The 14,555-nt window shown below is 40.7% G+C and overlaps 1 protein-coding gene across 5 annotated transcripts in view; it reads right to left on the reverse strand.

Annotated features, from left to right (window-relative positions):
- LOC104221985 (uncharacterized) overlaps positions 1-14,407 on the reverse strand; it is a 38,133-nt gene extending 23,726 nt beyond the window's left edge. For 4 of the 5 annotated variants that reach the window (XM_070150206.1, XM_070150202.1, XM_070150205.1 and 1 more), the window contains exon 1: positions 13,989-14,407. In XM_070150206.1, the coding sequence (XP_070006307.1) occupies positions 13,989-14,372 (384 nt within the window). In that variant the 5' untranslated portion in view covers positions 14,373-14,407. Of the gene's footprint in view, positions 1-12,881; positions 13,188-13,988 lie in introns of those variants that run through there. The other variant, XM_070150203.1, reaches the window with a different exon arrangement.
- Positions 14,408-14,555: the final 148 nt, after the last annotated feature.

Below are 14,555 nucleotides of genomic sequence, written 5' to 3' on the forward strand. Positions count from 1 at the left end.
AACTGACTCACCAGGTTGACTGAATAGACTATGGCTGGTCTAGTATGGGAGAGATAAATGAGTCTTTCAACCAGTCTTTGATATCTTTCCTTAACAACTGACTTTCCAGCTCCGCTTTGAAACTTGTGATTACTTTCAATCGGTGATTCTATCGGTTTGCAACCTGTCATACCAGTTTCTTTCAAGAGATCCAAAATATACTTCCTTTGAGAAATAAAGATTCTTCTTTTTGATCTAGCAACCTCAATTCCCAAGAAGCACTACAACTTTCCTAGATCTTTGATTTCAAATTCCTGTGCCAACAGCTTCTTCAATCGGGTCATCTCCTCTTTGTCATCTCCTGCCATTACTATGTCATCAACATAAACTATGAGAAGAGTGAGTTTACCCTTTTGATGTACTATGAAGAGGGTGTGATCAACGTTGCTTTATTGGTAGCCAAAGGAGATCATTGCTTTGCAAAATCTGTCAAACCAAGCTCTAGGAGATTGCTTTAGTCCATACAAGGCTTTCTTCAATCTGCACACTTTTCCTTGACTTTGTTTGGTATCAAATCCAGGTGGGATGTCCATATACACCTCTTCTTCTAAGTCTCCATGAAGAAATGCGTTCTTCACATCAAACTGTTGTAAGTCCCAATCAAGATTAGTTGCACGACACAAAATGATTATGATTGGTGTTCATTTTGGCAACAAGGGCAAATGACTCTTGATAATGTACTCCATAAGTCTGAGTGAATCCCTTAGCCACCAATCTTGCTGTGAATCTTTCAAATGAGTCATTAGTTTTGTGCTTCACAGCGAAGACCCATTTGCAGCCAGCCAACTTTTTGTCTGTTGGTGAAGTGACAAGTTCCCAAGTTTCATTTTTTGACAAGGCCTTCATTTTTTCAATCATAGATGCTGCTATTTAGGATCTGCAAAAGCTTCCCTCCAATTCTGGGGAATAGACACAGAAGAAATAGACAAAGCATAGGCTCTATCGGAGGGAGACAAAGAAACATAGGAGACAAAATTAGATAAAGGATGTTTGGTGGTGCAAGATCCGACTCCTTTTCTGTGACCAATACGTACATCTAACTCGTTACGAAATATAAGTAACTCACCAGCAAAAGAAGGTTCAGCTTCGGCAGATTGCATGATGACTTCTTCTGCACTATTTCTTCCTTGAGTAAGTTTTCAAATCAGGTCTATCCAAACGCCTATTAGTATCCCCTTGCATTCTGTCTTCAATTTTACTTTCCCCTGTGGTACTAGCAGTGGTTTCAACAATAGAACTCGAGAGAATCATCTCTTCCCTTTTATAGTTCTCCCCTTGAAGAGGTGATGATGTAATACTGAAATAGGGCTTAGATTCTCAAAAGGTAATATCCATGCTAACAAAGATTCTCCTAGAGGGAGGATGATAGCTTTTGTACCCTTTCTGTGTTGGAGAATACCCAATAAAGACACACTTAAGGGCGCTAGGATCAAGTTTCCCAATGTTCTTAGTGTGAACAAAGCAGACACACCCAAATACCTTCGGAGGAACAGTATAATCATTCTTACCCATTAATACTTCCAGAGGAGTTTGAAAATTGAGGGTTTTTAGTGGCATTCTATTGATGAGATAGGTAGCTACTAAAATGGCATCCCCAGTAAGGTTTTGGTAGATTCGTGGTAAACATAAGAGATCTTGCCACTTCTAACAAATGCCTATTTTTCCTTTCTGCAACCTTATTCTGTGCACTAGTATAAGGACAACTAGTTTGATGGATTATCCCATAAGACTCCAAATAAGCACCAAAACTTTTTTCCATGTATTTTGTGCCATTATTAGTACGCAAGATTTTTATCTTAGCCTCAAACTGAGTGCAAATCATCTTATGAAATGACTGAAAGCAGGAGAAAATTTAACTTTTGGCTTTTAACAAATACACCCAAGTCATTCTAGTGCAACAATCAATAAAAGTAACAAACCATCTACTACCAGATAAAGAAACTGTTTGAGTAGGACCCCACATCAGAATGAATAGTCGAAAAAGGAGTTGTATTTTTATTATCACTCAAAGGATAAGAGTTTCTAGTATGTTTGGCAAATTCACAAGCATCACAAAACAAAGATTGAAACTCAGTTCTAGAAAACAAACTAGGATATAACTTCTTTAAAGCAAAAAATGATGGGTGCCCCAATCGTCTATGCCACTATATTATTTCTTGGTTGACATCCTTATTTCCTCCAAAAAAGGCATGACTATAGTCTCGAGTTCCATCAAACCAATATAACTCATCATGCAATCTACCACTGCCAATCCTCTTCCTTGTTTGGAGATCCTAAAAAATACAATGATCAAGAAAGAACTCGACACTACAGTTTAGTTTTTTGGTGATGGCGCTAATAGATAACAGGTTAACAGGAAACTCGGGTACATGGAGAACAGATGATAATGTAATATCATGTGTACAAACAACAGAACCTGTTCCAGAGACAGGAGTTAGGGAGCCTGTGAGAATGCACGGGAGAAAATATCATTGATTAATATTAACAATGATACAATGAGCCTTATATATATATATATATATATTATTTACTACTATTTAACTATCAAACTAACACTCCCCCTCAAGCTGGTGCATATAAATCATATGTACCAAGCTTGTTACATATATAACTAATACGAGGAGCAGTGAGGGACTTGGTGAAAATATCAGCAAGCTGATCATTCGACTTCACAAATTTTGTAGCAATATCTCCCGAGAGTATCTTTTCTCTAACAAAGTGACAGTCAATCTCGATATGTTTAGTTCTATCATGGAACACTGGATTTGACACAATATGAAGAGCAACTTGATTATCACACACAAGTCCCATCTGACTATCTCACCAAATTTCAACTCCTTGAGCAACTGTTTGATCCAAATTAGCTCACATGTGGCCATAGTCATTGCTCGATATTCTGCTTCTGCACTAGACCGAGCAACCACATTCTGTTCCTTGCTCTTCCAAGACACCAAATTTCCTCCTACTAAGACACAATATCCAGACGTAGAACGTCTATCACAAGGTGATCCTGCCCAATCAGCATCTGAGTATCCAACGATCTGCTCATGGCCTCGATCCTCAAACAATAAGCCTTTGCCTGGAGTTGATTTTATATACCGAAGAATACGGACAACTGCATCCCAATGACTATTACAGGGAGAATCCATAAACTGACTCGCAACACTCACAGGAAAGGAAATGCCAGGTCTAGTCACTGTGAGGTAATTTAATTTACCAACCAACCCCCTATATCTTGCAAGATCGCTAAGAGGCTCCCCCTGTCCTGGGGGAAGTTTAGAATTCGGATCCATCGGAGTGTCAACAGGTCTACAACCTGTCATTCCTGTCTCCTCAAGAATATCTAAGGCATACTTCCGTTGTGAGATCACAATACCTGAGCTACACTAAGCGACCTCAATACCTAGAAAATACTTTAATCTGCCCAGATCCTTACCCAGAAAATACTTTAATCTGCCCAGATCCTTAGTCTGAAAGTGCTGAAAGAGATGTTGCTTCAACTTACTAATACCATCCTGATCATTGCCGGTAATAACAATATCGTCAACATAAACGACCAGATAAATACAGAGATTTGAAGCAGCATGTCGATAAAATACTAAGTGACAGCTTCACTACGAGTCATGCCAAACTCCTGAATAACTGTGTTGAACTTACCAAACCAGGATCGAGGAGACTGCTTTAGACCATAGAGGGACCGGCGCAACCGACATACAAGGCCACTAGACTCCCCCTGAGCAACAAAACCAGGTGGTTGCTCCATATAAACCTCATCCTCAAGGTCACCGTAAAGAAAAGCATTCTTAATGTCCAACTGATAGAGAGGCCAATGGCGAACAGCAGCCATGGATAGGTAAAAGGCGGACTGATGCAATTTTAGCCACGGGAGAGAAAGTATCGCTGTAATCGAGTCCAAATATCTGAGTATACCCTTTGGCAACCACACAAGCCTTGAGTCGATCAACCTGGCCATCTGGACCAACTTTGACTACATACACCCAACGACAACCAACAGCCGATTTACCCGAAGGAAGAGGAACAAGCTCCCAAGTACCACTCGTATATAAAGCAGACATCTCGTCAATCATAGCATGTCACCATCTGGTCATCCCAGTGCTTCACCTGTAGACTTAGGGATGGAAACAGAGGACAAAGATGACACAAATGCACAATGGGATGATGACAGACGATGGTAACTTAAACCAACATAATAAGGATTAGGATTAAGTGTGGACCGTATACCTTTTCGTAGTGCAATCGGTTGATTAAGAGGAGACAAGTCCACAGTATTAGCAGGGTTAGGTGCAGGACGTGAATCAGCTAGACCTGATGCTGGGCACGGACGACGATGATAAGTTAGGAATGGTGGAGCTGTAGAAGGTTGAACTGGACTAGGTGGTGGCATTGGAGCTATAGTTGGTGGAACTGGACTAGGTGGTGGCACTGGACTCGGTGGTGGCACTGGAGTTATAGGTGGTGGAGCTGCAACTGGAACTGTAGGTGGTGGAGCTATGGAGGAAGATGAATGGGAGATAAGGACAGAATCTCCAAAAGAAGGAACTGGTAGCACCTCAGAAATATCTAAGTGATTAACTGGACCTGTGAAGTATGATTGGGTTTCAAAGAAGGTAACATCAGTAGACATAAGAAATCGCTGAAGATCAGGAGAATAACATCGATACCCCTTTTGCGTTCTCGAGTAACCTAGACATGTGCACTTAAGAGCACGAGGAGCTAACTTATCTTTTCCTGGAATAAGGTTATGAACAAAGCACGTACTCCCAAAGACACGGGGTGGAAGAGAGAACAAAGGTAAGTGGGGAAACAGGACAGAGAATGGAACTTGATTTTGGATAGCTGAAGATGGCATACGATTAATAAGATAACAAGATGTAAGAACTGCATCCCCCAAAAACGCAACGAAACATGAGATTGTATGAGTAGGGAACAAGCAGTTTCAATAAGATGTCTATTCTTTCTTTCAGCTACCCCATTTTGTTGGGATGTGTACGGACAAGATGTTTGATGAATAATCCCATTGGAGTTCATAAACTGCTGAAATGGGGAAGACAAATATTCTAGGGCATTATCACTACGAAATATGCGGACAGAAACTCCAAATTGATTTTGAATTTCAGCGTGGAAGGTCTGGAAAATAGAAAACAACTCAGATCGATTTTTCATCAAAACTATCCAAGTGCACCTAGAATAATCATCAATGAAACTGACAAAGTAGCGGAATCCCAAGGTAGAACTGACCCAACTAGGACCCCAAACATCGGAATGGACTAAAGTAAAAGGTGACTGCTCGATTATCAAGACGCCACGGGAAATGGGAGCGGGTATGCTTACCGAGCTGACATGACTCACACTCTAGAGTGGACAAGTGAGATAAGCTAGGTACCATTTTCTGAAGTTTTGACAAACTGGGATGTCCTAATCGTTTATGTAATAAATCTGGTGAATCAATAACTGGACAAGTTATTGGAGGAAGACAAGATGCGAGTCCATGTGATTTTGCAAGGATAAGGTAATAAAGTCCATCTGATTCGCGTCCGGTACCAATGATCCGCCCTGTAATGCGTTCCTGTACAAAAACAGGGTCATCAAGAAATAAAACAGCAGATTTAAGTGATTTGGCTAAGCGACTAACGGCTATGAGATTAAAAGGACTACCAGGAACATAAAGAACTGAGTCTAAAGTTAAGGAAGGAAGTGGACTTGCTTGACCTATTGGAGTTGCCATGGCTTGAGACCCATTGGCCATTGTGATTGTTGGAAGAGATTGAGAATATGAAATACTAGTGAAAAGAGATTTGTTACCAGAAATATGATCCCATGCACCTGAATCAATGACCCAAGACTCAGAGGTTGAAGGTTGGGAGACACAAGTCACACTACTATCTGTTTGAACAACGGAAGCTATCCCTGAAGATGTCTGTTTACATGCTTTGTACTGAAGGAACTCAATATAATCCAGTAAAGAACCCTTCTGGATTAGATTCATTGCATTGGATCCAACGGATTGTGAGTTAAAGGCTTCAAATATGAATGCCATTATAATGTTGCACCGGAAAAAACAGATTTTTTTTCTGAAAATTACTGTTCACGCCGGGAAAATCATTATTCACACCGGAAAAATATAAAAGTGGTCAGAATTTGATTTAAATTGGATGGGTAGGCTCGGATTTGCCAGGAGAATACACTGTCCTGAAGAAGTTTATCCAAAATCTAGCCGGAAACACTATCACGCGCCGGCGCGTGGGCATCGGAGCTTCGCTGGAAAATTTCTTCCGGCGGCGCGTGGGGGTTCTTCTGACGGAGAATTTTTTATGGGTTAGTCGCCGGAGGCCGATCTACTTCGTGGTGGTGTTGGTTTTTGCACAACACTGACGAAAAGTGGCTTTTTGTCACGGACGGCCTCTTAAGTCGCCAGAAAATTGCACGGCGACGAGGTCTTTCTTCCTGGAAGGCGCTGGAATGATGCACATCGATAATTTTCTCACTGAAGTTTTGATATCATGTGAGAATGCACAGGAGAAAATATTATTGATTAATATTAACAATGATACAATGAGCCTTATATATATAATACATGTCCTACTCCTAATACATATGGGATTAGGGTTATTTACTACTATTTAACTATCAAACTAACAGAGCCATTGGCTATTCTGACATAATCCCCTTTAGAACTGGGAGAGTAGTTTTTAAAGCCATTAAATGAGCCTGTCATGTGTCTATTCGCACCATAATCAATAATCCAAGAATTAAGGTGAGCATTAAAGGCAATACATGACTGCACGTAATTGGAAGTGGCACATTAGAAGAGTCAAGTTTATTCAGGAGACGGCGAAGATGCTGAACTTCATCCGAAGACATTCTCCAGAAGTAGTTTCCCTGGATGTCTCCACATTTTCTGCAATATTAGCCTCAACCATTGATGGACTTGCACGTTTTCCTCCACGACCTCTAGTTGGTCTACCATGTAGTTTCCAGCATGTGTCCTTCGTATGCCTTGGCTTTCCACAGTAATCACGCTACATGTGATCTTTATCAGAAGTGAACGCCTTTGTCATGAGACACATCTAACCCCGACTTCTCCATTGGTGCTGAATAAAGCATGACCCCTCGTCGGCTCTCTTCCTATTAAACATAAGAGTATGCATCCTGAAGAGAAGGAAAAGGAACTTTATCGGGAACTTGAACCCTGATCTGATAATATTCTTGGTTCAAACCGGGTAAAAAATCATAGACCCTTTCCTTTTCAACAAATCGTTGAAAGAGAATTGCATCATCAGTACACATTGCTTGGAGATCTTGATAGTAGTCAATCTCCTGCCATAACCCGCTTAACTCGGAATAATAATCAGTGATAGTCAACTCCCCTTGCTTAGTCGCATGAATTTTATTTCGAATTTCAAAGATCCGGGAATCATTTCCCTTGCGAGAATAAGTGCGCTTGGCTGAATTCCAGATTTTTTCAGCAGCGTCAAGCAATAAATTTAGAAATTCGAGGGTGCATAGTATTCAAAAGCCAAGTCATAACAAGGGAATTATAAGAATCCCATTGACTATAAGCAGCATTAGTCACACATAACCAATCATTTTCCTGGATTTAATAAACAACAAACAAGCCCTTGACCAGGCAAGATACGAACCAGCACCATCCAATTTTACCATACTAAGGCATCATTTGTTTTTTTTAAGATTAAGACGTCTGAATCTGAATACACGTCTGAATATCAAGATGTGCATTAAGATTAAGACATCTGAATCTGAATACACATCTGAATGTTAAGATGTATATTAAGATATGAATACTAAATGATTAAGACCGTTTGAGTTTTAACATTTGAATGTATAAAATTTATGTTTATTTGAAAATTAATAAACATAAAATTCAAATAAAATACTAATTAATCTAATATTCCATCACTAAAATATATAGCTTTTTAAAATATGATAGTTGCTGGTGGTGATGGCTAACGGTAGTGCTTGTGAATGCCTACTAAAAGCGGTGGTTGGTGGTAGATTTGGTTGATGGCGGTAGTTTAGGATAGTAGCTGGTGGTGATTGGTAGTGGTAGCTATTATGATTGAGGAAGGTGGTGGTGGGTGGTGATAGTTAATAATGGCGGGTAGTGGTGGTGGTAGTTGTGATTGAGGAAGATGGTGGTGGGTGGTGGTAGTTTATAATGATGGGCAGTGCCAGCTATGATTGTTGATGGTGATGGGATGGTTAGTTGTGGTAGTTGAGGTGGATGAGTGTTGGTTGTCGTTGAGAATGATGGTGATGGGAGTGGTGGGGATGGTGGGTGGTGGTAGTCGACAATAGTGGCGGCTATGATTGAGAATGATGGTGGTGATAGTTGAGTATGGTGGTGGTAGGTGGCATGGTGGTAGTTGATAATGGTAGGTAGTGGCGGCAGTTAATAATGACTATGGATGATAGCATCTTAATGAAATTAAGTCCTTGATATAGATCTTAATGATACAGGACCTATTCAGACTTATTAAGTGGTTGTGAAGTAAAAAAAGACAAACACACTTAATGATTAAGATCTGAATAATTAATATTCAGACTTTAAAAACAAACGCACTTAATGTCTGAGATCTGAATGATTAAGATTCAGGCCTCCATTAAGTGCAAACAAATGAAGCCTAATACCATGTGAAACAGAATTATTGTCTACAGAATTATTGTTATCTACTGTTTTTGAGTCCCCCATATTTTTGAACAACCTGAAGCACAAAAAGAAATGTCAAATATAAACTCTAAACAGAAGAACCTGGTAAACCCAAAAACAACCTTCAGAATCTAGAAAAAAGGCTCTTGGAGCTAACTGGTTACGCCGGACTTGTCTTCTGGACTTCGGAAAAATTTGAAACTAGTTTGGGTAGGTCGTACAGTAGGTATAATCTTTCCAGTGATACCAGTTTTTGTACAGAAATGGCGGAGGGTGAAAAAAAGGCTTTGGACAGAAACTTTAGCAAGAAAACTATAAGAGATAGGGAGAAAACTCAACCTATGGAACCCTAGTGCTGCAGAGGGAGAAAACTCACCTCAAAAGGGCAGCACTGACTTTGATACCATGATGAAATCGAGAAGAAGAGAAGGCTTCTATGTATTTCAATGTATTTTACATCCTACTGATACATGCCTTTATACAAAAGTCCTACGGCTATTCTAGGAAAGTAAATAAATGAAAATAATGAGAGAATATTAAGCTACAATACAATCTTCTTACAATCAAGCTATAATTACAAATTTGATTCTCTGATTCTTCTCCTATAATTAAGCTGGTCAACATATAGCCTTGAGCTCTCCAACCTTAATAGCAAGCTTTTGGGGTGTGGTTCTCCCTGGATTGTATTATACTCCAGAATAACTTCATTGCATATATACATCCAAGAGTTAATTTGATTATTAGATGGAAACCCAAATTTCAGTAGACAAACTAAAAGATACATGCTTCCTCTCGCAGTTATTCAAACACATGCCTACCCTTCAAAACTCACTGATATTCTACTCCAGCTACGGATGACCATCTGTCCTATTTCTCTTACTTTCTTCAACCACAAGTATTGGATTGTGGCACGTGACACAAGTGGCCACCTAACACACGTCTTCCATGTTAAAGTTATATTTCAAATTTTGTTTTTGGTCATCAATAGAGCGTTACTGATCACTACTACAATTTTTACTTTTATCTCGAAGCTATGTCATTCGGACTTTTCAAAAATGTTGTTGGGTGTGTGTCGGATCCTCCAAATTTAGTGCATTTTTGGAGGATCCGACACGGGTGCGGCAACACTTTTGGAGAGTCCGAGCAACATAGTCTCAAAGTGCTAGTTAGATTTCTTCTCTGTATCAAGACGAGCCTGTTGAAGGCAATAAATGCCTATGGATGGACGTGTGCACAAAGAGACTAGGCTACCATGGTGAAGATGGGGTTGCAGGTGGAGGGGTTGCAATGGTGGGGATGGGCGGAAAATGTTTTCACATCTGCTCCACTCCCAACCTACAGCCATATTCCTATTTATTTTTCGTCTGGATTCCATCAGTCTTCTTTGGAAAAGAAACTTTTGCTTTCTAACATTTCAAAGAGAAGCAGGCCTGTTGAAGGCAAATGAAAATACTGTAAGATGAGGTCAAGATAATATTTCAACAACACCAGTCAGAGAAACTCTAAGTAGACTCGAGACTCTTTTCTTATACTGTTAGCGGAAACGTAAAAGAAAGAACACAAGATTTAACGTGGTTCGGATCAAAATAATCCTACGTCCACCAGAGAACAATTGCCCTTTTAATATTAACAAAGGAAGGGGAGATTTCCCAATTACACTTAAGAGAATTTCTCTCTTAACTCTCTACTCACTACAATGTATTGTATTATTTTGGGATGATTTCTACAAGTGAAGGAGTGCATCTATTTATAGAGGTAAAGACCTCCTCTTGATGTCATTGGTGACATCAAACTACCTCCTCTTGATGTCATGGGTGACATCAAAGGAGGAAGCTTCCTCCTAGCATCCACACCAACTCTTTCCACCAACTCTTCCAATTGGCATGCCATTGTTGACTAAACATAAACCAACATTTTCAGCATGCCATTGTTAACTAAACATAAACCAACATTTTCAATCTCCACCTTGGTTTGCGTTTCGAGCGTGTGAACAACTCTGGCCAAAACTTCTAAGCTTACTGGGCAACCCCGTTGTAAGAAACAAGAAGAATCAAACCATTGTTGAACATACCACCTCCACCTAGCAACTGTTCTCTTCGGAGTTGCATCAGTTGATGCACACCCCCGCCAAGTCCTTGCAGTGTGCAAACTTAGCGAGCGGGACTATCTTGGTCAACATGTCTGCAGCATTATCGTCTGTGATAACCTTCACGACCTTGATAGTTCCCTCATCAATAACATCTCGAATAAAATGAAATCTGACATCAATGTGTTTAGTGCGCTCATGAAATCTCTGATTTTTCATTAGATGAATAGCACTCTGACTATCACATCTAAGAGTTGATTCCAGCTGAACCAAACTCAATTCCGCTACTAAACTTTTCAACCAGATAGCTTCCTTTACCGCCTCCGCTGCTGCCATGTATTCTGCTTCTGTCGTAGACAAAGCGACAATCGACTGCAAAGTCGACTTCCAACTGACGGCACTGCCAACGAGGGTAAAGATGTATCCAGTTGTGGACCTTCTTCTGTCAAGATCTCCTGCATAGTCAGAATCCACATAACCGAGAATTGAAATACCTGTACCACTTTTTCGAAAGGTAAGACCAACACCAGAAGCTCCTTTGAGATATCTCAATATCCACTTGACAGCTTCCCAATGCCTCTTTCCTGGGTTGGACATGTATCTACTTACCACACTTACAGATTGAGCAATATCTGGACGTGTGCATACCATAGCATACATAATACTACCAACTGCACTGGCATAAGGAATCTTTGACATATGCTCCACCTCATCCTCGGACTGAGGCATTTGTGACTCTGAAAGTTTAAAATGAGGAGCTAATGGTGTACTTACAGGCTTGCACGTTTGCATATTGAATCTTTCGAGAACCCTTTCAATATACCTCTTCTGAGAAAGATGTACAACATCGTCTTCTCTTGAAATCTCCATACCAAGGATTTTCTTTGCAGCTCCTAAATCCTTCATGTCAAATTCCTTACTCAATAGTTTCTTCAAAGCATTTATCTCTGTAATGTTGTTAGCAGCAATAAGCATATCATCAACATACAACAGTAAATAAATCATTGAGTTACCAGACATCTTCTTGTGATACACACAACTATCAAATGCACTCCTTGAGAATTCATGTGTAGTCATGAATGCATCAAACCTCTTGTACCACTGTCTAGGGGATTGCTTCAAACCATACAAAGACTTCTTTAGTTGGCATACGTGATCTTCTTTTCCCTCAGCTAGGAAACCTTCAGGTTGATCCATATAGATTGTCTCTTCTAGATCACCGTGTAAGAAAGCAGTTTTGACATCAAGCTGTTGAAGCTCCAAGTCAAATTGTGCAACCAATGCTAGTAGCACGCGAATTGAGCTATGCTTCACGACCGGAGAGAAAATCTCATTGTAGTCAATTCCCTCCTTTTGGCTGAAACCTTTTGCAACCAATCTCGCCTTGAACCTAGCATCTTCCACTTCAGGAATTCCCTCTTTCTTTCGGTAGACCCACTTGCATCCAACTGTCCTCTTCCCCTTTTGTCTTTTCACTAAGACCCATGTCTGATTCTTGTGAAGAGACTCCATCTCTTCAGTCATGGCTAACCGCCATTGTGCGGCATCCTTGCAAGAAGTTGCTTCAATATACGAGGAGGGCTCCAGATCTTTAATCTCTTCTTGTGCAGCTACGAACGCATATGCAATCAAGTTTGCTTGATTTATAAGGCGTTCCGGTTCTCGTGTCTGCCTCTTCTCCCTCCCCTTCGCAATTGTGTATGGTTCATTGACAGCAAGTTCTTCAACGCCTACATCTTCTGACTCATCTTTAACCTGAGTCTCTTGATCCTTTTCCTTGGCAAGCTCCACCGGAAGCTCCACCTGCTCGTTGTTCTTGTTTCCTGAAAACTCCACGGAAACTTTACGGGGATCAAGTATAGAGGATTCATCGAAGGTGACATCTCTACTAACTATAAATTTGAGTAAAGACAAACACCAAAGTTTGTACCCTTTTACTCCATCCACATACCCTACGAATATGGCCTTCTTAGCCCTTGGTTCAAGCTTTCCTTCATTAACGTGATAATAAGCTGGACACCCAAATACTCGTAAGTATGAATAGTTAGAGGGTTCACCTGACCATACCTCATTCGGAGTCTTAAAGTCAATTGCCGATGCTGGAGATCGATTGACAATATGAGCAGCAGTGTGAACTGCTTCAGCCCAAAATACTTTGGACATTTTGGCTTGTAGGAGCATACAACGAGCCTTTTCAAGAAGAGTTCTGTTCATTCTCTCGGCAACTCCATTCTGCTGTGGGGTATGCCTGACAGTCCTATGTCTTGAGATCCCATGAACCTTGCAGAATTCATTAAACTCTTCATTGCAAAACTCCAAGCCATTGTCTGTGCGAAGATACTTGATTTTCCGCTCCATTTGATTTTCAACCAAAATCTTCCACTCTTTAAATGCTTCAAAAGCATCACTTTTTGCCTTCAAAAAATACACCCAAACCTTTCGTGAGAAATCATCAATAAAAATGAGAAGATACCTCTTTCCGCCCTTCGATGGAAGTTTAGAAGGACCCCATAAATCTGAATGGATGTAGTCTAGCACTCCTCTTGTCTTGTGTTTGCCAGTGCTGAAGCTGACCTTCTTCTGCTTCCCTAGAACGCAGTGCTCACAGAAGTCAAGCGTGCTGATCTTCTCACCTTCCAAAAGTTTACGATTGCTCAACATCTCCAGTCCACGTGCGCTCATATGACCCAGTCTCATGTGCCATAGTCTTGCCTTGTCATCATTAGATAACTGCACTGTAGATGCATTTGCAGAGCCAACAATGGTGCTTCCGGCCAATGTGTAAAGGCCGTTCTCCAGCTTGCCTTTCAGCATGACTAAAGAACCTTTAGTCACCTTCATAGTTCCTGCTTCGCTCATGTACCTGTAGCCTTGTTCATCCAGAGTACCCAAGGAGATCAAATTCTTCTTCAGATCAGGAACATGACGGACTTGTGTAATAGTCCTCACGATTCCATCATGGCAGCGAACCCGAACTGAGCCAATGCCAACTATTGCACAAGTTGCATTATTGCCCATTACTACGGTTCCTCCACTTTTCTCGTAGCTGCTAAACCAGTCTTTTCGGAACGTCATATGCAGAGTACAAGCAGAGTCTAACACCCATTTGTTTTCATAACTACTATTATTATTACACGATGTTGTTAGTACATAATCATTATCAAAATTATGTACCTGTTCAACTGTAGATGCACTCGCCTTTTCCTTGGACTTTGACATTGGGCAATCTCGTTCAAAGTGCCCCTTCTTGCCACAACCCCAACACTCTGTATTCTTCTTGTTCACACGAGACTTTGATCTGTGCTTTGATTTGGTCTTTCCCTGTTGGCTAGTCCGGCCTCTTACAAAGAGGCCACTTGCCTGGTCATCTCTATCTCCTTCAATGTGCCTCCGCACATCACTAGAGTTAAGTGCCTGCCGCACTTGCTCAAGCTTGATAGGCTCCTTGCTATACATCATTGAATTCTCAATATCACGATATCCTGAAGTCAATGAAAATAGCAAAGCACATGCAAGCGTCTCCTCCTCCCTTTTAATTCCTGCAATCTGTAAGTCCATGACAAGTTTATTAAACGCATCTAAATGATCTTGTAACGAAGTACCTGACCCCATCTTAAATGTGTGAAGACGCCGTTGTAACAACATTCTTGTTGTCACTGATCGGTCTTGGTATAGCCCTTCTAGCTTTTCCCACAACTGTTTGGCCGTCTCTTCGGTACCCGTACTCACTTCACAAAGCAC

This window comes from Nicotiana sylvestris, chromosome 6, assembly GCF_000393655.2.
Source record: "Nicotiana sylvestris chromosome 6, ASM39365v2, whole genome shotgun sequence".
In the NCBI taxonomy this organism is placed as follows: domain Eukaryota; kingdom Viridiplantae; phylum Streptophyta; class Magnoliopsida; order Solanales; family Solanaceae; genus Nicotiana; species Nicotiana sylvestris.